General features: G+C 42.9%; 1 protein-coding gene across 7 annotated transcripts in view; it reads right to left on the reverse strand.

Annotated features, from left to right (window-relative positions):
- Positions 1–25906, reverse strand: part of PDE1C (phosphodiesterase 1C) — a 648442-nt gene that overhangs the window by 540222 nt on the left and 82314 nt on the right. The window contains exon 1 of one of the 7 annotated variants that reach the window (XM_025873104.2): positions 22031–22140. The exons of the other annotated variants lie outside the window; for them this stretch is intronic. Within the exon in view, the coding sequence (XP_025728889.1) occupies positions 22031–22115 (85 nt within the window). The 5' untranslated portion in view covers positions 22116–22140. Of the gene's footprint in view, positions 1–22030; positions 22141–25906 lie in introns of those variants that run through there. 7 annotated transcript variants of the gene reach the window in all.

Genomic DNA, 25906 nt, shown 5'->3' on the forward strand with positions numbered 1-25906 from the left:
CTTGTTGTGGAAAACAGAGAATGGAAGTCAATACAGGACCAATGGGTGTTCCTAAAGGAAACTTCAGAAGAGATGGAAGACAAGTAATAATCAAAGATACAATAGAAGAAATTGTCCTAACCTGAAGAAAAACTGCATAGACAGATCAAACAGAACTTTGACTTTCTCTAAAAGTCAATTAAAAGAGACCCACATCTACCCCTATGCTTACAAAACTATTTAACTACAAGGATAAAATTTTTTAATTAAAAAAAAAAGAAAAACTATAAGCACTCAGGAAGATAAGCCAAATTGCCTATAAAGTATGAAAAATCAGTCAGGCTTCAGATTTCTCTAATGCTAGGCTAAATCCAAAGAGATGCTGAATCAATGCCTATAGAATTTTGAAAAAGAAAAAAGTTACCACCCAGCAATTTTATGCCACCAATTTATCTGCCATGTTAGAAAGGTATTTTGACATACATGAGCTCTTAAGAGACACAGGAGCTTCTAGAAAGTTTCTTGAATTTGCAATCCAACAATCTGAAGATTAAGACAGTTCCAGAAAAGCACAAAAGTAACTGGCAGTGAGAAATAAAACTAGTTAAAAGAGATAAACAATTGGCAGAAACACTGGCTGTGAAATTGGGTTCAGGGACTATCAGTGGGTATAAGGGTTCTTTTTGGGACGATGGAAAGGTTCAAAAATTGGATGGTGGTGACAGTGGCAAAATTCTGTAAATTTACTAAAAATAATTTTTAATTGCATATTTAAGCAGGTTATTGTATGGTCTGTTACATCTCAATAAAGCTGTATGTATTAGTTAGAGTTCTACAGAGATAGAACCAACCAGATATATACAGATACATGTAAGAGGAGATTTATTATAGGAACTGGCTCACACAGTAATGGACGTGAGAAGTTCCCTTATCTGGAACAAATTAGATGATGCCCACCAGCACTGGGGAAGGTGATCTATAGTCAGCCTATGAATTCAAATGTTAATCTCTTCTGTAAATACCCTCACAGACATACCCAGAAATAATGTTTACCAGCTATCTGAGCATCCTTTAGCCTACTCAAGTTGATATATAGAATTAACCATCACATTGTTTAAAAAGAAACAAAATCATGCCTGGGTGGCTCAGTTGGTTAAGCGACTGCCTTCGGCTCAGGTCATGATCCTGGAGTCCCGGGATCGAGTCCCACATCAGGTTCCCTGCTCAGCAGGGAGTCTGCTTCTCCCTCTGACCCTCTTCCCTCTCGTGCTATCTCTCATTCTCTCTCTCTCAAATAAATAAATAAAATCTTTAAAAAAAAAACAAAATCAAACATAAAACTTACCTAAAGAGAAAAATCTATAATGCTAAAAAGAATCATATAAAAAACTATCTGGATTTTTAAGCCCCAGGTTGTATCAACATAGCCTAAGAAGTGGGCAAAACTAGTAAAAGTGTGATAAATACCTTATCACCAAAGATTCCATGTCACACCTGATTCTGACAATCTGAAAAAGCTGATTAAAGAATCTTCCTAAAAATGAAAGGTAACAAATACTACAACATATATCTTCCAAACACTAGGAAAGATAAAAGGTAAAGAAAATACAGTCCATATACCAAAAAAGAAAAAAATAAACATGCCATTTTTTTCAGTAGAAAACATTGTTAATATGTCAGAAAGAGCAAATATAACAATTATAATGATAATTATATTAATCTCCCCAATTTAAAAAGTTAAAACGATCAAACTGGAACAAAAAACAAAATATTGTACAGAGTAAAACAAATAGGATATGGGCAAAAAAATGAGAAAGAAGCATAATTTCTTGATCTGATGAAAAATATGAACATTTCATACCAAGAAGAACTTCATTTAAAAATGGGGTTTTTTGGGCACCTGGGTGGCTCAGTTGGTTAAGCGACTGCCTTCGGCTCAGGTCATGATCCTGGAGTCCCGGGATTGAGTCCCGCGTCGGGCTCCCTGCTCAGCGGGGAGTCTGCTTCTCCCTCTGACCCTCTTCCCTCTCATGCTATCTCTCATTCTCTCTCTCTCAAATAAATAAATAAAATCTTTTTAAAAAATGGGGTTTTTTGTGTCTTTACTGCAACCAAAAGATAACATATTTTTAAGTGGAAAAAAAATGTAAATTACACACCAGTGCATGTACAGAATGATCCTAGGGCACATTGTGAATGTGTGTGTTCACGTACACACAAACCCAACAGAGTAAAGGGTGTTCACCAAGATGTCAGATATAAATTTAGGGAGAGCTTAAAGCTTTTGGAGAGCAGACAGGAGAGGACTGGTTAATTTGAATTTTTAATAGTGAGAATATAAGATATTCACACATATACACACACATACAAACAAAGGACAGTGTAAAACTGAAGAAAGACAATGGTAAAACCACTTAGTGGTATGTATCCAGAGAATCATTTACATTGAAAAAGAGTAAAACTGACAGTGAATATGTAATTCTCATTAATTCTACAAAACAAATTACAGTGTACCAAAATATATAAAGTTAAAAACAAAGAAAAACTTACAAGAACAAGATATAATAATGAGAAGTCTTTAATAAACAAGTAGTCCTCATCAGGTCAAGCAGCCAAAAAAATAGATAAGTATCTGAATAACAGTATTAATATAATTCCTAATCTGGATAATCAGTTGAGATTATATAATTACAACACAGTTAAATTAATTTAATAAGTATATTTTGTGATATACATGAAAACAGAAAATATGCTCTATTTCTCAGTGCCCAGGGAACATTTTTTAGTTTATTTAGGGTGCGACTGGGTGGCTCAGTTGGTTAAGCAGCTGCCTTTGGCTCAGGTCATGATCCCAGGGTCCTGGGATGGAGCCCCGAGTCGGGCTCCCTGCTCAGCGGGAAGCCTGCTTCTCCCTCTCCCTTTGCCTGTCTCTCTTACTACTTGTGCTCCTCTCTATCTCTCTGTCAGATAAATAAATAAAATCTTTAAAAAAAAAAGAAAAAGTTTAAAGTTTATTTAGAATCAGACCACCTAGGAAGTTGCTAAATCATGCTCTTAACTACAACTCTGTTAAAAATCCTAAGGACTTTCTGTTTGTTTGTTTAAGTAGACTGCACATCCAGTGTGGAGCCCAAAACAGGGCTCCAACTCATGATCCTGAGATCAAGACCTGAGGTGAGATCAAGAGTCGGGCGCTTAACCAACTGAGCCACCCAGGCACCCCTCTAAGGACTTCTAAATGGACTTTTAAACTAGCAATTTAAAGTCCATCAAGAAAAAAAATGAGCAGGAATAGCCAAGAACATTTTGAAAAAGATGAATGAGTGTAGCCTTGCCATATTGGATCTTAAAATGTATCACAAAGCTACAATAACTAAAAAGCATCAACTAGTATAGGAAAAGACTGGAAGAAGAAGGAAAGAGAAGTTCCAAAAGGAGACTCAAATGTGTGTATGTATATGTGTGTCACATTATTATGTTATGAAATTGTTTTATATCAGTGTAGAGAAAAATGGATAATTTGGAGGGGAAACAAAATTAAATCTCTACCTTATTACAAAAAAATTTAGATGAATTCAGAGATTTCAATTAAAGACTTTATAAAAATAAAACTATAGGGTGGGGGGATGGGTTAGCCTGGTGATGGGTATTAAAGAGGGCATGTTCTGCGTGGAGCACTGGGTGTTATGCACAAACAATGAGTCATGGAACACTACATCAAAAAACTAATGATGTAATGTATGGTGATTAACATAACAATAAAAAATAAAACATGAAAAAAATTAAAAAATAAACTATATTCTATTAAAAATAAATAAATAAATAAAACTATAAATACAGTCCTAGAAGAAAACAGGGATGCAGATTTTCCTAATCTCTTCAGTGTAGAAGGTTTTACTAAACATGAACCATAAATGAAAAAATTGGTTTATTTTAAAATATGTCTGAACACCAAAGTTAAAAGGTATATTTACAAGTGGTGAAAATTATTTACAACAAATATCATCAAAGTTTAATTGCCTTAATATATAAAAACTTTATATCAGGGAACACCCAAATAGAAAAATGAATATGCTATTAATAAAAGAAATACAGAAGCTGCTTATAAAAGAACATGAGAAAAAAAGGGTTCAAACCCACAAATAATCAAATAAATTAACAGAAGAGTTATATGCCATTGTTTGACATATCAGAGTACAACTTCTTTAAAGGTTGAGATCCAATGTAAGTAAAGGTCAACAGGCCAACTCATACGTTATGTGTGGAATTACAAGCTGGTTCAACATTGTAAGGGGGTTAGATTATATATTTCAAAAGATTTAAAAATATTTCTACTCAACGACTTTACTTCAAAGAGTTTATCCCCAGGCAAAAAAGATTTACAAAGCTGTAGAAATTATGATAGTCACTGAATGGTATTTGTGACAGACAAGAAAACAAAGAACATAAACATCCAACAGCAGAGATCAGCTAAATAAACCAAGGGTACCTTAGAAACTCTGTTGAAGAAGACTTTGCTATGAAATGATATTAATCATACATCTTTAGGTAGGGGGAAAAGGTAAAAAACAATACAGCAATGGTCTCATATTTAAACAATAATAAGAAGTGTACATATGTGTTAAAACTCAAGCAGAAAAAAAAAAATTTACCAAAATGTTAACGGTGATTGTCTGTACACATTGATATCATGAGTAGGATTTTGTGTTCTCTTTGCCAATCTTTATTTTATAAATTTTTCTACAGTCAACATGTACAACTGTGTAATAATTGTTAATAACAATAGTATTAAAATCATGCTGAAAATTGTTAAGTTTTTCCTCCTTTCAAAGAGCATGAACACACTAGTTCTTTTTCTCCTTAGCATGGAAGAAAGCACCACGGATTCCCATTAATGGAAAAAGATGTGGCTTGCCCTCACCCTGAGGGACACTTTCAGTGGGATGATGACAATAAGGGGAGGATGTGATGTCACATAATGATCCAGTGACTGCGATGTTCCCATCCCAATGCAGAGCTCTCACTGCCAGCTGGAAATTCAGCAGAGACTTCATTAAGGGCATCTGTTCAGTAATGACTACAAGTTTCCCCTCGTCATGCATCCAACTCTGCAAACAGCCCTACCACCGAAATCCCAACTCCTGATTCACAAAGGGCCTTAATCTCCCACTTCTGTAGAGCTCAGACTGACAGCCACCAGAGACCCAGGGTGAAGTGTCGGCACAGTCAGTAAATGCAACTTCCATCAACAGGGACCAGGAGGGAAGAAGGAGCCAGAGGACTTGCACTGAAGCAGACATAAACTGAAGCCGCAAGGTGCTTAACTAAGGGATCTATACTGTGTCTCCCTAGAATGTTTAAATATTGTCATCTCCATTAGAGAAAACCTAATACACCTCCAAACTACAGAAAAGAAGAGCAAATAGCAGTGATTGCACAGCAAGCCAGAGAGAATCAGTCGCAATATCAGAATGCAAAATAAATTCTCCTACAATGAATATGAAATCCCAAGGCTCCTACTGCTAACCACTAAATGACATATTATGCTGGTTTTTTGCATGCCATTTTCTCTGCCTAGAATGTTCCCAAATCTCTCCCCTGCCCATCCCATCCTCAACCTCATCCAATTCAGTGATTTCCAAACAAAGTTGCGCATCAGAGTTACTTAGAAAACTTTCTAAAATGCAATTGCCTGGGCCCCATTGCATAACTATAGAATCAGAATCTCCGATTCCTGTACCAGATCTTTAACAAGCTCCCCATTTTGTTCTTATGCAGCCAGCCCTGCCCCTGCAGTATTTGGAAAAACACAGATCTAGCTAATTCCTACTTCTTTAAAACTCTGCTCAAGGACTCTTACATGGCTGGTAGGATTGTAAAATGGTATAGCCACTTTGGAAGGCAGTCTGGCAGGTTCTTGAAAGTTAAACATTAATTTACCATACAATCTAGCAATTCCACTCCTAGGAATCTACCCAAGAGAATGAAAACCTATATCCACAAAAATACCTGTATATGAATGTTTAGAGCAACATTATTCATAATAGCCAAAAAACAGAAATAACCTGTGTCCATTGATTGGTGAATGGATACACAAATGTATGTATCAATATAATGAGCACTATTCAAAATAAAACAGTGGAGGGGCGCCTGGGTGGCTCAGATGGTTAAGCGTCTGCCTTCGGCTCAGGTCGTGATCCCAGGGTTCTGGGATCGAGTCCCACATCGGGCTCCCTGCTCCTTGGGAGCCTGCTTCTCCCTCTGCTTCTCTCTCTCTCTCTCTCTCTCTCTCTGTCTCTCATGAATAAATAAATAAAATCTTTAAAAAAAAAAAATAAAATATACAAAATAAAACAGTGGAGTAGTTATACACAGTGATGATTGCACAACTCCGTAAATTTACTAAAAATCTTGAACTGTACTTTCAAAATGGGTGAATTTTATGGTATGTAAATTGCACCTCAATAAAACTGAATGAAGGGAAGGAAAAAAAGATAAGAAAAGACAGAAAAAAATTGAGTCCAAGCCTTTGCTGACTCCTGCAGGCAGTGAGACCTTCCTACCCCTGTGTTACCCTCATTCCTTATAAATCCCTCAGATAACACTTGGCCCAGGGACGTTATTTTTTAATATCAGTCTACCAGCCCACACACTCTTCAAGAATGAGAAAATTGTCTAATGTCACCTTATATATTGCAGTCAATGGGCACCTAGCAAATGTTTGTGGAAGAATGAATGAAGCAATACATGACCAAATGAGCTTTCAGTTGAAATAAACTATAAGAAACATTCTGGTACTAAGAGCTTAATACCCAGTTTACCTCCCTCATACAAGGTCATAAACCCTCTCATTGGGATCAGAGGAAATGTTGGATGTCCCAAACTGCTTCAAATTTTTACCAAAGGTATGTGCCACAGGAATAGGAAGAGCCCTTCCACTGACACCCCCCATGCATAGTCAGGTTCACACATAACCACCAAAGCTTCAGATACCCTGGACTCAAGCCCTAGTCTCTCCACTTCCCAGGCAAGTGCCTTTGTTTCCCTGCCTCATCAGAAAATGGGGAATTACATGAGCAGATACTTGCAAAGCTTTTAGAATAGTGCCTGGCAAATCACAAATGCTCAATGGGGGGGGGGGGGAATAAGTGAACGTGGAGTGTGTGTGTGTGTGTGTGTGTGTGTGTGTGTGTGTGTGTGTGAACTGGTGAGACATCACTGTCTAAACAGACCATGCTGTGAAATGCTCAGATAAGTTTCACCTGGCTCTGGGGTACAACAAAGTGGGGGGATTAGAAAAACTGAGATAAGCACAAAAGAGGGCTTACGTACTAAGAGAGTAAACAGAGTAATTTTAAATGTCCATACATACGATTAGGTTTTGGGGTTTTTTTTTTTAAGATTTTATTTATTTATTTTTGAGAGAGAGAGAGCACAAGCAGGAGTGGGGGGGGAGCAGCAGAGGGAGAAGCAGACTCCCCACTGAGCAGGGAGCCTGATGTGGGACTCAATCCCAGGACTTCTCAGCCCATGTTCCTCCTACAGCCATAGGGCTGTGGGACTCAATCCCAGGATGCCTGGGATCATGACCTGAGCCAAAGGCAGACACTTAACCAACTGAGCCACCCAGGTGCCCAACAATTCAGTTTTAAAAAGCAAGCAATAGGGCGATGATCCTGGAGTCCCGGGATCGAGTCCCTCATCGGGCTCCCTGCTCAGCAAGGAGCCTGCTTCTCCCTCTAACCCTCCCCCCTCTCATGTACTCTCTCTCTCTCTCTCTCATTCTTGCTCTCTCAAATAAATAAATCTTTAAAAAATAAAAATAAAAAATAAAATAAAATAAAAAGCAAGCAATAGAACAACATGTATGACCCCACTTAAATATAAAACTGTAATAGAATATTAAGTGAACATAGATAAAGGAAAATATGGAAACAGATTCACCTGAATACTAATATAGGTCATCTCTGGATAATAAGGTTTTCTTTCCTGAGTTCCTAAAATGAATCTGAATTATTTTTATAGGCAAATAAAATTAATAATCCTATCTTCATTTTGTTAAAAAATGAATTAAGTAATTAGGAAAATGAAGACAGCCTCCAGCCCCCACCGACCACCTGCCTCTCTGGCAGCCTGAAAGTTTGTCCAATTTGTTCCGAAGAGAGAATGAATACTCAGAAGGATACAGGAAGGCCCAGCCAGAGAGGAGGAACTCCCACACACAGTAGTAGCTAGGTACAACAAAATAGCAGGACCAGTCAACACTCAACGGACTGAATCACCCCAGTGCAGGCAGAGGGTGCTTTTGCGAATCCAATTGTGTCACTTCTGCTTAAAACCACCAGTTGCCTTCTACTGCTCTTGGGGGGAAAAGACCCAAATCCTTCAGCTGGCCAGAAGAATCTCAGTCCATCTCCAGCCTCTTCTCAGCCCCTGTTCCTCCTACAGCCACAGGGCTTATAGCCTTATTGGGTTTCCCTTGTATGTAACTGTTTTTTTTTTTTTTCTCTTGCTGCTTTCAAAATTTCTCTCTTTGGGGTGCTGGGTGGCTCAGTCTTTAAGCGTCTGCCTTCGGCTCAGATCATGATCCCAGGGTCCTGGGATGGAGCCCCACATTGGGCTCCCTGCTCAGCGGGAGGCCTGCTTCTCCCTCTCCCACTCCCCCTGCTTGTGTTCCCTCTCTCACTGTCTCTTTCTGTCAAATAAATAAATAAAAATATTTTTTAAAAATAAGTAAATAAAATTCTCTCTTTATCACTACTTTTTGCCATTTTAATTATTATGTGTCTTGGTATGGACCTCTTTGGGTTGATGTTGAGGGCTCTCTCTTCCTCCTGGATCTAGATTTCTGCTTCTTTCCCCAGATTCAGAAGATTTTCAGCTATTATTTATTCATATACATTTTCTGCCCCCTTTCTCTCTCTTCTCCTTCTAGGATCCCTATAATGCGAATCTTATTATGCTTGATGGTGTCACTGAGTTCCCTATTTTCACTTTTTGTTATTTTTTTCTCACTCCTGTTTTTTCCATTATTCTGTCCTCCAGGTTGCTAATCCATTCTTTTGCTTCTTCTACTCTACTATTTATTCCATCTAGTCTATTTTTAATCTCAGTTATTGAATTCTTCATTTCTGATTGGTTCTTTTTATATTTTCAATCTCTTTGTTGAGGGTCTCATTGAGGTCCTCCACTCTTCTCAAGTCCAGTGAATATATTTATGATCATTGCTTTAAATTCTCTATCAGGCTTGTTACTTATCTCTGTTCCATTTAGTTCTCTTGCTATGATTTTGTCCTGTTCTTTCATTTGGGACATATTCCTCTATCTTTTCATTTTGTCTAACTCTCTGTGTCTGTTTCTGTGTTAGGAAAGTCAGCTACCTCTCCTGCTCTTACAGTAGTGGCCTTATGAAGAAGAGGTCCTGTAGTGCCCTGCAATGTCCCCTGTTCACCAGAAACTGGTGCTTCAGGGATGCCTCCTGCATGTGGTGTGCACCCTACATGTGCCTTCAGTCCAGTCAACTGCAATGTCTCTCTTTGCTTGATGTAGGCAAGGTTTAGTCTCTGTGTTGTTACTGGGCCAGTGTGCAGCCACTTGGGCTTGACCTGAGTCAGACCAGGCATTCACCAGCAATGCAGTAGCACTGAACTACAGAGCATTTTCCTTGTGTGGTCTTTTGAGAAGACTTCATTTTTGGGCAGTGCCTGTAGTCAGACCAGATGTCTACCCCAGCCCATGGATGGGGCTACAGTTGGACTGCTGTGTGTAGTTATCTCCCCAGGGCAGGAGTCACTTTGGAGGGGTGCTGGCCCCATCAGAGCTGCTTGCACACTGCTAGGCTTATGGTACCACTTTGGATGGGCTCTAGCCAAGAGTGTATTGGAGGGGGAAGGACTGCAGGAGAACACGGGGGGAGGGTGTACAGTGTTAGCAAGGTTTGCATAGGTCTGTTGTGGGAAGAGACCTGGAGCTGCTTTAGAAAACTCCTGCCACAAGGCTGGAGGGAGCAAGTCCTCAGGAGAGCATGGGGGCAGAGTGCATGGTGCCAGAAAGGTCTGGAGGGGTGGAGGAGCAGGGGAGGTGGGGGGGGGGGAGCAGATCCACAAAAGTACACAAGGGCAGAGCAAGCAGTGTTAGCAAGTTAGGTAGTGAGTGTTGGCATCACACTAGTTCCTGCAGGTGTCTGTATGTGTCTAGGCTGAGGGCAGGGGAGCAAAATGGTGCCAACCAGCTCCTTTGTTGCTGGAGGAGTCTTTGAATGATCTCTCTCCCTCCAACACACACTCTGAGATTAGTAAACAAATCCCCCTCCTGTATACCCCAGGTGTTTTTCAAACTGCTGTTTCTATGCTGTATCTCTGCAGGACTGTTGTGCTGTCTCTTTAAGGGCAGGGACTCAGTTTCCTATCTACCTTCCAGCTCTCCCAGAGACAAGTCCACTGATTTTTAAAGTTCCAAGTGTTAAGCCCCGCTGATAGTAAGAATCCATGAAATTTGGCCCCTCTGGTTTTCAAAGCCAAATATTAGGGAGATTCATCTTCCCCATGCAAGTTCCCCATATCTGGGGTGCCTGATGTAAGGGTCTGTTTCCCTCCTCTCTTTGAGTCTGCAGCATCTCTCCCTCCTGTAGATAGTCCCTGTGGGTCCATTTAGCTCCCAGCTGCATCTCCACCTTTCCTACCCACTTTCTTGTGGCTTCTTCTCTACATTTAGCTGTGGAGAATCTGTTTTGCCCATCTTTGGGTCATTTTCTGGGTTATTTGCACTGATGTGGGGGTTTTCTAGTTGTATCCATGGGACAGATGAGGTTAGGATCTTCCTACTCTGCCATCTTCCCCCAGCAATCTGCTACTGGACAGTTTTAAGCTGGAGGGCAGAGAGATCAGTTGTATGTTCCAAAAGAACATTCTAGTTGCTGTGTTGAGAAGAGTGTGGAGGGGAGGCCAGTTGGAAATACTGCAATAGACTCAGTGAGAAAGAGGAGGGTTTGAACTAAGGCAGGGGAGATGGAGGGGAAAGTATGAATAGGAAAGAGTTTAGAGGGGTGCCTGGCTGGCTCAGTCAGTATAGCATGTGACTCTTGATCTCAGGGTCCTGAGTTCAGGCCCCCACTGGGCATGGAAACTACTTAAAAAAAAAAAAAAAAGGAAAGCGTTATGAGAAGAAAATCATAAATCCATAAATAAAAACCAACTTCCAATAACTTTGCTTCCAAGCCCCACTTCCCCAGGGCTCCTTGGGGAAGGCCTGGTTCTCAGGCCAAGCACCCACTACACTCCAGAGCCTGCCTGCCAAACAGCACAAGAAGTGCCAACCAGCTCTCCCCAGAGCAGCTGGCACCCAATTACCCAGACCCTGCTGGAAGCACTCGGCTGGGGTAAGGCAGGAGCTCCAGATACCAGCCTGGTTGGAAATCCTATACTAAAACAAAGACAGCCTTGCAGGCCTGCCAGCATTCAACACAAGTGGCTGGTGGGGGTCTGTGGGAGGCAGCCAGGCAGCAGGCTGGTGAGCACCATCCAGGGAAGCAGATGTAGGCCTGGGAGACTTGCCCACTCCCTGATTGCAGGGCCTCTCCATCATCACAATAGCTACCAATTATTGGGCACCTAGAGTGAGCTAGGTTCTTACATTCTTCATCCTATTGAACTCTCCCAACACAACAAAGAAGGAACTGCCATCCCTGTTTACAAATGAGGAACCTGAGTTTCAAAGAGATTCATGATCTTTCCCACAGTCACAGGGACAGGATGGGCTGGCACTGGGCCTAGAGCCCAGGTCTCCTGCATCACTTTCCTTTCCACCTACCCTCCTGGGCTGGGAGAGTCAGCCCCATCTAAAAATGGGCTGGAAATTAGGGACTCACGTTGCAAAGCCATCACAAGTGACACACTAAATCCTAAAAGATGATAAACTGGTTGAGAAGATGGGAGCATTTGTAGGTCCACCATGGATTCACTGAAAATAACTGTACAGAATCAGGACACCAATGCCCAAGGACACAAAAGTGAATGCCTTTTGGCAGGAAATGCCAATTTTGAACATCAGAAAGCAGAAGATCAAGGTCATAATTACAGCTTTTCAAAGAACAGTATATACAAGTGTTTGATCAAGCAGGACTCAGAGATGGTTATTACTATTATCTTCACTATAATATTATTATAGAAATATATTATCATTATGGATATATATTATGAATATGACATAATACAAAAATAATATTATAACAAACATTTATACAGAACTTACTATGTACCACATGCTGTTCGAAGTGCTCGATGTACATGAGCTCATTTAATCCTCCAACACCCCAAGAGACAGGAAATATAATTATCTCCATTTAACAGATGAGCACATTGAGATACAGAAAGGGTAAGTAACTCGTCCAAGATCACAAAGCTAATAATCTGTGAAGCCAAAATTCAAACCAAGGTAGTCAAGTTCCAGAATCCATGCTCTTAACCTCTGTACATACCACCTCTCAAATCCAGCCAGCATTTATTAAGCAGAACCCATGCTAGACACTCCCATACCTACTATTTATTATCACACTTATGGTGCATAATCAACAAATCTAGGAATATGAATTGAAGCCATGAAGCCTTCCTATACCATCAGAATGGACCTAACCCTGCTGACAAACACACACTTGGAAATCTTCACCTGTTCACCCCATTTCCCACTAGGATTTGATAACATAAAGGTGGAGTGGCTGGAAGGCTTAGGCAGCTACACAGCCACCTGCCTTTGGTTCCTTCCTTGAGTCTAGCTCAGTGGTTATCAAACTCACTGTGAATCAGAATTACCACACAAAATTATATACATGCAATCTAGGCTACTTATTCCAAGAATAATTTTAACTCTTTACTAGTCTTTCAACCAATTTATCTCTGCTTTGCTCTGAACTCTGCAAAGCATCTTTCACCAGAAATCCCAGTGCACCTCATTTAGCCATTCCCCTGAATCTTCCCACTCTGGCAAAGTTATGGTGGCCCTTAGGACTCAAGGCTCACCTCCTTCCTGAGTGGCAGAAACCACAGAGATTTTCTTACTCAACCAGTCATTTACACATGGAGAAACTGATGCCCATGTTAAGTGACTCGCCCAGGATTAAAGAGCAAGTTGGTAAGAAACTAACCCCAGTTCTCAATTCTGAGTCCAGAATTGGGCATTTCCCCCCATAGTTCTCCATGTTCTTCCAGAGTGTCTAGTTCATGCTATATTTGGCAAATGTTTACTAACTTCCAATAATAATAGTGCTATAGACTGTTTGTATCCCCCCCCCAAAATTCATATGTTGAACATTAATCCCCAGTGTGATGGTATTAGAAGGTGGTGTCTTGGGGAGGTAACAAGGTCATGAGCATGGAGCCCTCATAAATAGGATTAGCACCCTTATAAAATATAAAAGAGACCCCAGAGAGGTCCCTTGATCTCTGTCATGTGAGGACACAGCAAGAAAATGGCCATCTATGAACCAGGAAGCAGGTCCTCACCAGACACCAGATATGCTGGTGCCTTCTCAGCCTCCAGAACTATGAGAAATCAATTCCTGTTGTTTAAGCCACCAGGTCTGTGGTATTGTTATAGCAACCCAAATGGACAAAGACAATGCCTAGGAGGTCTACTTGCATTTTGTCTCATTTAATGTCCCAACCCAGCAAGGTAGATACTATTTATTATGTCCACTTATTGCTTAGGACACTGACCTTTAGCTATGTGATGCCACCTCTCTAAGATCACAACAAAAGGAAGATGGGGTTCAGAATATGAACCCCAAGTATCTAACTCCAGAGCCCGTCATATTCTGAACTCTAATAAGTCCAATTTAACCATCCCGCTGCCCTTTTTCTTCTGTGTCCCAGGACAGATCCACAGGCCTGGCTCAGAAGGTCATTCCTACAATGCTGGAACGACTCCAATTTCCCCATGGCCCCAGGTGGATTCTGCCAGGTCCGTGGAGGCTGGGTAGACATTCCAGGTACACTGTGTGGCCCAGGGAGGGGCATCAGTCCATGGGATGGCAGAGGAGTGCCCAGTGCACACTATGCTCTTGTTCCTGTGTTGGGGACCAGCACGGCTGTACAGGGCTTCCTAGTGGCCACTCCCACACCAGCACAGGCTGACCCACTGCTGAGCCTGCCACAGTGCACCCACAAACCCTCAGGATCAGACCACTGACCTTCATCCACTCCCAGCCAGAGCCAGCTCTAGTCACAGCATGATTTCAGGTGAAGGGAAGGGACACTGAGCAAAGACACACAGTGTGACAGCCAGGCCCTGTGCATGGCACCTCACTCCCCAGGCTGTGGTTTACCCACAAGGAAGGTGGTACTGCCCCACTTGTTCTAAGAAGGAAACTGAGGCTCAGAGAAGCTAACTGACTTGCGTGGCCAGCACAGTAAGTCTTTGTGTGACTCCAAAGCCCAGGGTTTCTCACTACAAATGCAAGCTCTCCACTGACACGCATCCTTAAAACTGTGTACTCCAGTTGCTGGCCGACGATCAGAACCCCATCGTGAGAGCCTCATTCCTCAAGCTACGGATACAGCTGCCCTTTGTTGAAGGATAAATGCTGTGAAGAGTGGTGCACAAGTTTTAACCAGTACGAAGTCTTCCTTAACTGCAAGAAGCATTTTAATGGCATTTTAGAGTTAAAGCAATTTTTTCTTGCATAACTTCACCTGATCCTCACTACAGCTCCATAACTAAGACTCACACTCTCCATTTCACATATGAGGAAGCGGAGGCTCAGAGAGTGATTTGCCCTAGAGTCACAGTGGGGTCGGAGAGATGGGTGCCACAGTAGAGATGGCAAGGCCCAGGTTGCACAACCCCTCATTCCACATATCCCTTCACCTCACTCGGCTCCAGTCTTCTCAGAGATGGGAAGAGGAGGAAATTAGGTCCATGGGTACTGGGAGGTGGCTGCAGAATATCTTGCCGTGGATCCTTATTCACTTCTTTGCTCCCCACCATCACCCCCCAACCAAGCAGGCAATACCCAAAGGTCTTGCCTCCACCCAGACAGACAAGCAGACAGGACACTCAGCCAAGCGAGCACAGAGACCACACTGGACTGAGAAAATTCTGAGCCATATGCACCAAGGGAGGCCAGGGGCCTCTATGCCCAGGCTGGAGGGTGGTCCCCACCCCAGGGCATGCAGCCGAGTCACCCTGGCCTCATTTACCACAGAGCCCGGCCCACCCTAGAAGCCCTGTGACAGGAGCATCCACCAGCAGACCTCCTCCACTTAGCCTGGGTTCCCAGCTCCCGCAATCCAAGGGTGGAACAGGAACACTCACTCCCGGCCCCCTGGGCCTCTGCTATCTCGGGGCCCCTTATGTTTCCTCCTTTGGGACAACCCCACAGAGAGAAACATAGGAGCAAGGGAGCCAGTGGTTGTTGCTACAGGAAACACATCCCTCTGTTAGCAACACCAGTTCAGTACAAGCCTAGAATTTTCCACACCACCAGGTTCATTTTTGAAGGAAGCAGCTTCTTTGCCATACACCCAACCAACTTCACATCCTCCAAGCCCTTGGCTTCCAACATCCTAGAGGTCATGACTAAGGGGAGAAGGGAAGGGAGGGCCCCCCTGGAGCCCCATTTTCTCATCGTGGAATGAGTGGTAAGGAGTACCAAAAGAGATTAAGTGAGGCCCACTCAGGTGGTTTAAAAAAAAAAAAGTGCTTTTGTTTTTTGCAGACATACTTCACTTAGTGGGGAAGGCTGTGTGTTTATATTTCAGGCAGCCTTGTGGAGAAGGTAAAAATCTGTGCATGCACTTAATAAAAACTCAAATAAATATCCAAGCCCCAGAAGACCAGGAGAGTTCTTCTGGAGAACAAGAATACTGCAACCCCCCCCATATCTATTTGTTCCATACTCAAACGCTGGTTCACAAGTACCTCACCAGAGTCAGATTACACTTGAACTTCAACATATGGCCTTAAATTAATACTAATCATTATAATCACTTGCTATAATCGAAAATTCAATGGTTTCCTAGGGATGGAACTCTCAAATCACCAATGCAGGATGACAGTCAGTGCTTTCTGGTATGGCACCTGTTGAACTTCATAGTCTTACTTCCAAGACCTCTTGACCGCAAACCCGATTTCATGACCTGAGAAAATTATATAAAGAGGACACAAGAACATTTGAGTTGGGACATGGGGAATGATGAGGCTGAAGAGGATCCCTGGTAGGAAGCAGATTAGCAAGCCCTGTTTCTTCGACCTGATATTCCTCCCAGGAGCAGCCCAGCCCCACCTGTGACAATGCTCTGACCCTTGCTGCCTGCACTGGCCCAGCAGACCTGGCAAACTCCCTGATCTCACTTCATCGGGATGACAGGCTGGTTCCAAGGCTTAGGCAGAAATAAAGTCCACTGTGGGAGGCAGCATGGTGTGAGGCAAACTCTGGGCTGAGGGGTCACAGCAGATGTGGTTTGAATCCAACTTGGCTACTTCCTAGCTTGCGACTTCCAGCAAATTAGTCCCTCTCAGAGTCTCTTAGGGGTTTCTTCTCCTACAATGGGGTCATAACAGATAACTTTCAGAGTTGTGAAAGGTGAGCAAATGAGCTGAGTAAAGTACCTAGCTCAGAGCCTGGTCCAAACCCCACAGCTACATATGACATGTGGCAGCACCTGTTCTCACTGCAGCCTTGACCGTCAATGTCCCAGAGGCCCCAAAGCCAGGGCACAGGCCTGTTAGGAGCCTCAGGCTTCCATGTCAGAGGGAACCCTCAATTTTTCTACATGGGGGTATTATTGGTGCTTAGGGAAATTCCTCATTGTGAAGGACTGTACCTCACTTTGCAAAACATTTAACTCCTCTGGGCTCTGCTTACTGTCTATAGAGCCTGTCCACAGCCCCCCACCATACAACTACCAAAAGTGCACCATATATGCCCAAACAGCCCCTCGGCTGTATCACCCCCATGGAGAACATAGCTGAAGCCTTCTCCTTGCCAGTCTGAACCAGAAGTGGATGCCTCCCCTTAGCCCAGAAATGTCCACTCAATAGAGAGTTTTGTCAGAAGCCTCCAAACTTTATTCTTGACCTTGTCACAGGGTGGGTCACATTTCCCCTCCTGCAGAACTCCCAAGACCTCCATTGTCCTCATCAGTTTCCCCTAGTAAGAATCTTTTGAGTTGCCAGTACCATAACATGAATTCTTTTAGTAAAGTCCTTTCACCTAGAAATTTTGCATTTATTAATTCAGACTAGAACAGGAAGTGGTTCCTAATGACAATGTCAGATACTTGAGAAAAGGAGCAATCTGGGAGCCACCAGGATCTCATCAGGATTCTTCTCTCACATGGTAAGAAAGGGATGTCTACTTACTCCACCCTGCAGAAACAATGTGACTAGTTGGTGTAGGGGCCAAGGGCAGATCATCCCAAAATGTGCTACTTTTGCACGCAGATTACTTTCAGCGGAAAACAATCAAGGCCCAAAAGACTTAGAAAGAAACTTTGACCTTCCCCCTAACAGCCTAAAAGATTTAGAGGACCTGCTCCAAGAAGAGAGCCATTGATAACTACAGTATAATATGAACTAGGGATGACAGAGAGGGAGGAACTTAGCAAAGTCTGTTTGTTAAAATTCCTCTCTATGCCCCCATTGTTTCTGAATGGCCCAGCAAACATTTGTTTAGCAAACATTTACTCATTCCCATCTTCTTGTGAATTGCTTTCCTTCCCTTTGAAGTTTCAGACCCCCACCTCCTTCTCCTCAGTTCAGGATGACATATATACCTCATTTTGTCTGACTGTCTTTGGAATCTCATGTCTGTGTGGATTCCCAGTATGTACATAATTAACTTTGATTTTCTTCCATTCATCTGTCTCATGTCAGTTTGATTCTAGAAGAATCTTAAACGGTAGAGAAAAATTTTTTTCTTCCTAACACAGGCAACCATGGCTGTGGACTACAAGATATCTGTATGTTTCAAAGCAAGTCTTAACTGCCACACACTGATGTTGCAGGAATATGAGTCCTCCTACCTGGAAGAAATATTTGTAATATACATGACACAGCACTCACAAATTATACACACACACACACACACACACACACACACACACACACACACATACATATATGGGGGGGAGAGGTGCCCTTGAATATGTGGGAGTTAGGGACATCAATGCACCACACAATTGAAAATCCACATAGAACTTTAGATTCCCTAAAAACTTAACTACTAATAGCCTACTGTTGACTGGAAGCTTTATTGATAGTGTCAACAGTTGATTAACATACATTTTGTATGTTATATGTACAACATAATATATTCTTATAGTAAAGCAAGCTAGAGAAAAGAAAATGTAATTAGAAAAACCATAAGGAGGGGAAAATATATTTTACAGTACTGTACTGTATTTACTGGAAAAAATCCATGTATAAGTAGGCCTGTGCAGTTTAAACCTGTTTTGTTCAAAGGTCACCCAGGGTCACCTGGGTATGTATATAGGTGTGTGTACACACACACACACACACACACACACACACACACAGACATATATGTATGCGTTGGGGCACCTGGGTGGTTCAGTCGGTTAAGTGTCTGACTCTTGATCTCAGCTCAGGTCTTGATCTCAGGGTCATGAGTTCAAGCCCCACACTGGGCTCCATGCTGGGCATGGAGTCAACTTAAAAGAAAAAATGACATGTGCATGTATAATGTATATTATTGATATATTAATTATATAATTATGTGATTGATATACAGTAATTGTCATATAATATATAGTATTATACTTATATATTATCTATCACTAACATATTAATTATATGTATAATTAACATATATTATACACTGTACACTAAGAGTATATGCAAATTAAAATAAATGATAAAATCACCCAGAGGAAAAACATACAGGCAAAGGAAATAAAAATACAATTTTATAAAAGAAGTGAAATAACATGTGGAATTGAGATACTTCTGTACACCTCTCAAACCAGCAATGTTTTTGGAAACTATAGTGTCTGGTATTCACGAGAGTCCTAAGAGCATTTTGATAAACTGCTGGTGGGAATGTAAGTGGGTATTTCCAGAGGTTAGTTGAGCAATAAGTGTGTTTTAAAATCCCTAAAAATAGGGCGCCTGGGTGGCTCAGTTGGTTAAGCGACTGCCTTTGGCTCAGGTCATGATCCTGGAGTCCCGGGATCGAGTCCCACATCGGGCTCCCTGCTCAGCAGGGAGTCTGCTTCTCCCTCTGACCTTCTTCCCTCTCATGCTCTCTATCTCTCATTCTCTCTCTCTCAAATAAATAAATAAAATCTTAAAAAAAAAGTTTAAAATCCCTAAAAATATACATATTCTTGGACCAAGCAGTTATACTTCTACAAATGAATTCTCAAAAGTATTTATGGATGTTCTCAAAAATTTAGTCTTTCTTCATTATCATGACAAAAAAAATCAAAAGACACTAAATAACCAACAATAGATTGATTAAATAAATGCTTTACATATAGCATCAAAGCTAATAAGATGTTAAATACCAAATATCATCATTGTGTTTTGTTTAAAAAAGTATATATACCAAAAAGTGCTGGGAGTATATAAAGATATATTAATATTTAGCATTGGGTGATAAAATTACAGGTGATTTTTGTCTTCCTTTTTTATTATCTGTGTTTTCTCAAATGTCTATAATTGGCCTAAAATTTCTAAAATGTCTCTTAAGGCACTTACAAGTTTCTACTTAGTAAAAAGTCATATATGGACAGATCACATCACCTCAAGAGTACAAATTCCTTGAATACCAGGTTCTAAGTCTGATTTATCTTCATCAACTACCCCCATGATATTAGCTTAGGGCCTTGAATAATGACAATTGCCATTTATTGAATGTGCACCATGAGGCAGGCATTGTGCTAAATTGTTACCTTTTAATGTAGTAAAATTCAATAAGCATTTTTTGAAGGAAGGAGGGAAGAAGAAGGACAGATGGCAATAACTGAAAAAACGTCCAGAGATCTGAAATAAGCTGGCAGCTCTCTCACCAGGAAGTGACCAGCTCACTTTTTGAGGTCCCTTATAACTTGCAGACCATACCAATGTGCCAAATGCTTTCTCCTAGTGAGGGCAGGAGCAAAAGGACGGAAGGGGTTAGGTGGGGGAAGACCACACTTTAAACCTGGGTTTTCGAAGCCACACTTTTTAGAAGATCTCCCCGGGAACTACCAGGGAAAGCTTTAAAAATCACTTTTAGAAGTCTTCTTACCAGATCCAAGAAAACTAATATTAACATGACAATGGCCTTTTAATGAATCACTTTTGACCTTGGCAACATTAAATTCATTTCTACACAAACTCCCCAGCAGCCACCGTCACCATTAGAGGACGAAAGATAAATGAGACGCAGTTTCATAGGCGCCTAAGTAAGTAATTCAGGGCAGGGTGTGAGCTCTCACAAAGGATGATGAGGCCAAGGGAGGGCAGAGGGAGAACTTCTTTCTGATAGGGAAGGACAGCACAGGAGGTGGAGAGTGAGAGGCAGCACAGACAAGATTTCTCAAAGCAGAGTTGGGGAAATGGCATTCCTGGCTGAGGGAACAGCCAGAGCAAAGGCTCTGAAGGCTGGGATCCGGGCAAGGGCAAGCAATGATGAGTGTGTGGAAGATACAGGTTTGAAGTGACAGCTGAGGCAGGAAAGACTAGCTCAAGCCAAAATGGGGAGCCTTGGGGAGCAGGCTAAGGAGTTCAGACTTAATTCTGGAAGCAACGCGTTCAGTCCATGCCCCAGAAATCTTGGGCCACTTCATTAAAAGGAACAAAGTGTTCCAAAGATGAGCTCCTCTCCACTGGTCCCTTCTTGCCCCTGGCAATTTCCTGCTGCAGTGGCAAGCAGGAGCAGCCCACCAAAAAGCAAATTAACATATCCCCCATTTTCAAAGGTTTTGGGGTGAAGTTCAGATTTAAAGCCATGGTGACCTGAGCATACCCAGAAGTAGAAAAGCTGGAGCAGCTCCTTAGCACCTGGCTTTGCCCTGTTTTTTTCCAAACTCTGACATTCCAGAAAGGAAGCCTCCCTGGCCTTGCCCACCTCCTGGGAAGATGAGGAGGCAATCTCTGGCCAGTTGTTTCAAAACAGTGCACAACATGGGACCAGTAGTGAAAGCACTGAGAACTGTTCTCTTGAAATTCAGCCTCCAGAGCATCAGCCCTGTAGTCCTGCTACCTCTAATAGCCCCTCTGGTACCCCTCTTGGTACCAGGTTTGAGAAGGGAAGAAAACAGAGAGCCACAGGGAGTCCAGAGGACAGCGGACCACTTTATCTCAAATATTTCAGTAACATGATACATCCCTCCCTCCCTGCCTGCATCCAGTGCCGGTCTGACATGCTCCTTTGCTCTCTCTCTTCCCCTCTTCCTCTCCCTCTCCCTACCTTCCTACATCCCTACTTCCCTCACCTGCCTTTCTCTGTGTCCCTTTCTCCTTGTTTCAACTTTTGTAAAAACTGTCCCTCAATCTGTCTCTGACTCTCTGTGTGTGTGTCTCTCTCAGCCTCTGCATCTCTTGTTTCTGTCACTGTCTCCACATCTCTGCCATTCTATTAGTCTCTGTCTCTGTGTCTGACCTGATATCTAGGTGTTTCCATAATGTCTCTGTACGTCTGTCTTAGTTTCTATCATGTCCACGTCTTTCTGTCGCTTTCTGACTTCCCTCTCTCCGTATTTCTAGCTCCATCTCTCCATCTCCCTGCCTCCATCCCTGTCTCTATCCCTCCTCTCTGGTTTGCAGCAAGGAAATCGAGCGGTTCAGAAAGGGGTAACCCTGAAAACCAGCTCCAGCGGGCTGCCGGGGCAGAGCGGCGGGAGGGGCGCCGCGGGGACAGCCCCGCGCGGCGACCGGCCACTCACGCGGCTTCCCTGCCCTGTCACCGCTCCCCGGGACTCCCCTCGCGAGCGCCCCGCGGCCCAGCGGGACCCCTGACCGCCCCCCACCCCCGCTTAGAAAGGACCCTCGCCGCCACCGAAAAGGGTGTCTGCCCGATCCAGGAGTCGGACGGAGGGTAGAAAGTTCTCACCGATGGTGAAGCTGTAGCCATCGATGCTGAAAGTAGCGCTCCGGCATTTTTTGAAGCCCTCTTTCCTGTTGCCGGCGTCCGTCATGGCTCGGCCCGCGGTGTCCCGGGGTTCCCCGCGGCGGAGCGCGCAGCCCCGCGCCCGCGCCCCGCGCTCGGCCGTGTCCCCTCCCCCGGCCGCGCGGCGCGCTGTCCCCGCAACCCCGCCGCCCGCCCACTGCGAGCCCGACGCGCCGGCTGCGGGCGCTGCGGCCGCAAGTCCGCCTGAGGCGCTAGGCGCGCGGCGCGGTCAGCTCGCGGCGCCACTGCCCCATCCCCGGTGTCAAGTTCCAGGTAGGGCGCGAGGAGCGCCAGGAAAGGGAGGCGACCGGCGCCTGAGCGTGGGGACGGGGACTGAGCGGGTGCCGAAATTCCTGTCTTTTCCACTGTACTCTCTGCGGGCGCCGAAGCCAGTGCGCACGCCTGTTTTCTCTCTCAACTTCGCCTTCCCCTCTCTGGGGGCTGGTGGGGTTTGGGGACTCAAAGGAATGGCTAAGATCTGGAGTCGTGCTGCTTCTAGATGTTTTCTCTGGCAGGCAGGAGAGCTCCCAAAAAGCACATCAAGAGATGGAAAAGCAAACATCTAAGCCGGTCAGATGCTGCCAAAGTTTACTCCAAACAAGGAAATCAGGACAATCGCCACGCCCACTTCCTCCCAACAGCTGTCCCCCTCAACTAGCCAGGAGCCCCGATAAGATTACTTCTCAACAGTCCCTCACCAGAGGTAATTATCAAAGCAACCCTTATTTGTGGCCACGTGCTTTCACACACAGGCTCGAAGGTGTGCGATTTACAGTCGTGTTCTAGCCCATTCCTAATGGCTCGCCCCAGCTCTCTCCAATATGGTTTTGCGAAATATTAGACTACTGGAATTTGTGGAGGTAAGAGATTTTGCCAATCCTACAGCTAACCCTCTTGTTACAGATGAGGGAACTGAGGCCCAGAGAGGCTTGAATAAGGTCCTACAGATAGAAAGGGGCGGCGTTTAGACATAGTAGTTTCTGTGACACCAGGTCAATCACTGGTCCTTCCAGTACCTGAAATGACTGGTAGGCGAGTTTTACACAGGAAAAATCATTCCCTCCGGTCAGCTAGCAGTTACTGAGGATCTACAGTTGCGTTGTTGTACGTCAGGGACTAGGGAGCTCGTGTGAATAGACCAGAGCTGAGTCCCTTGGTGGAGTCCACCCAGTGTCACATGTACAATGACAGTGCTATGCTCAGGCTATTGGGGGACTACAATGAATTTAACTTCATTTGCTGTGATGGGATTTGACACAATTAATAAACACTTGTCAATCAGAGAGTCAATCAAGTATATTTAGAGAGTCAATCAGGTATATTCCTAATTGGTTCCAGTTGAGTTTAGGGAGCAGTGGGTCCACATGTCTTCAGAGCCTAATTAAAATTAGAAACCTTCTCCAAAAAAAGGCACATATGCACACATATGCAGTATTCTACCCACAATTTCAGGGGACCCATAAAACCCTCAAGCCCCCAGGTTAATGAATGTCTCAGGGAATTGAATCTCTTTCAATTCACCGTATATTTTCAGAGACATGGGTGTTTCTTTTTTTATATCAGATGTCTTGGAACTTCAGTTATAAATTGTCTCAGAAAAGACCTAGACCCACACTCACATTGATAGTATGCTTAGATCAATAGCAAGATTAATTGATCCACAAGGCAATAGGTAACATGGACCTCACGTCACACATAATGGCACATCTCAAAGCCAGGGGATGCTTCGACCCTGAGGTACTCCTTGAGACTGGAACTGGTCACAACATGAAAGCATTAAAAGGGCTCTAGAGACAGACACACCTGGGTCTGAAATCTGGTTCCACCGCTTACCAGCTATTTGACCGTGAGAAAGATGGTAGTTTCCTACCTACAACCTACTACCTACCTACCTACCTACAGGACTAATTCCTGAGTCTTGCTTTCCTCATCTTACGATGAGGGTTAAGTGAGAGGATGAAGCCCAGGTATACAATGGACATTCAGTTACTGCAATTGCCAGATGGCTCCCGAGTTTCATTAGGTAGACACTGGAAAATTCTTCTCCATGACAACAATGTATTTTGGTTATTGTTATCACCATTAATTTTATAAATAAAGAAAATTTTACATATAATGTTTTATGTATATTACCTAAAATATTATGTATATGTTTAAATTTAGTAATGAATAGGAGTTTCCAATAGTTCCCATTCCCCTGTATTTCTTCCACTTTCCCAAACCTTTAGCAGAAGCACCTGCCTTCTTTTGTGTCACTGTAAATCCTGGAGTGAGGAGCCTGAAAGCCCCGAGTGATAGTATCCTATAGTAAGTTATCAAGAAAAAAAATATCCTAATGCAATGGAAATTTTTCCTTGAGTGAGCAAAATTAAAACTTGGTATTTAATCACTCTTAGCAGAAAAGCTTTTTGCAATACAATCTATAAAAATAATAACGTGATCGTTTATCTGTCCCCTAAAGACTGGTAAAAATAACTTGCCTGAACAATTAGAACTGTTTTTAAACTGCTTCTCCCCAGAATCATTACCTCTCTCCCTGGTTTTAGAGATTGCCCACCTACAGAACCACTAAATGCATTGCTTCAAGTGCAGAGTCTCAAAGCAGCCTTCTCAGCGTGGAGCTCTTACACCAAACCAAGAGAAGTTGAATGCTAACATTACATAAGCCAAGAAAGAATGAGCTCGAGACTGAGATCAAAAGAAGCCTTGCTTTTGCTTGCTCTCTCAGAAATGCTCAGTCAAGAATGCTTGTGAAGAAAATTAAACCAAACAGCTAAGCAGATATACAGATCCTGCAATCTTCTTAGAGCAGGGGTTGACAAACTAATGCCAAGAGGCCAAATCCAGCCTGTCACCTGTTTTTGTAGTCTTCATGCTAAGAATGGCTTTCACATTTTTTTTAAGATTTTTATTTATTTATTTATTTGACACAGTGAGAGAGAGAGAGAGGGAGAGAGGGAGAGCACAAGCAGGGGCAGCAGACAGAGGGAGAAGCAGGCTCTCCGCGGAGCAGGGAGCTCGATGCAGGGCTCAATTCCAGGACCCTGGGACCATGACCTGAGCCGAAGGCAGACGCTTAACGACTGAGCCACCCAGGCACCCCAAGAATGGCTTTCACATTTTTAAGTGATCGAAGAAAATCCAAAAGAAGACGTTAAAACTTCTGACATGTTAAAACTATATGAAACTCAAATTTCAGTGTTAGAAAATAGACAGACACACTCCTTTACTTACATATTGTCTATGGCTTGCTTTTAAACCAAAAGGCAAAGTTTAGTTGTGCCCAGACTGTATGGCCTGCAAAACCAAAAACATTTTACTATCTGACCCTTCACAGAAAATGTTTGCTCTTAGATTATAGTAAATATCTTATACCTGTCTGGACTTGGACAACTTCTAGTTTTATTACATTTATTTTAAAATAAGTTGTGGGGGCACTTGGGTGGCTCAGTTGGTTAAGTGTCTGACTTCGGCTCAGGTCATGATCTCAGGGTCCTGGGATCAAGCCCTGCGTGGGGCTCCCTGCTCACTGGCCAGTCTGCTTGTCTCTCTCCCTCTGCCCCTCCCCTGCTTGTGTGCATGCATGCTCCCTCTCTCTCTCAAATAAAATAAAATTAAAATCTCAAAATAAAATAAGTTTGGAGAGGAAGTATCCTTTTTTTTTTTTTAACTACTAGAGTGGATTCTAACAAGGATGGTACAGCAACAAATGTTTGATAAAGGAAGAAAGGAAAAAAACAATATACATAGTCATAGTTTGATCGAGTCATTAGCCAATATTAATTAGATTAAGATTAATCTCTCCCAAGAGGTAAAGCA

This window comes from Callorhinus ursinus, unplaced genomic scaffold (assembly GCF_003265705.2).
Source record: "Callorhinus ursinus isolate GAN/ISIS: 27379988/994484 unplaced genomic scaffold, GSC_fseal_2.0 scaffold12, whole genome shotgun sequence".
Taxonomy (NCBI): Eukaryota; Metazoa; Chordata; class Mammalia; order Carnivora; family Otariidae; genus Callorhinus; species Callorhinus ursinus.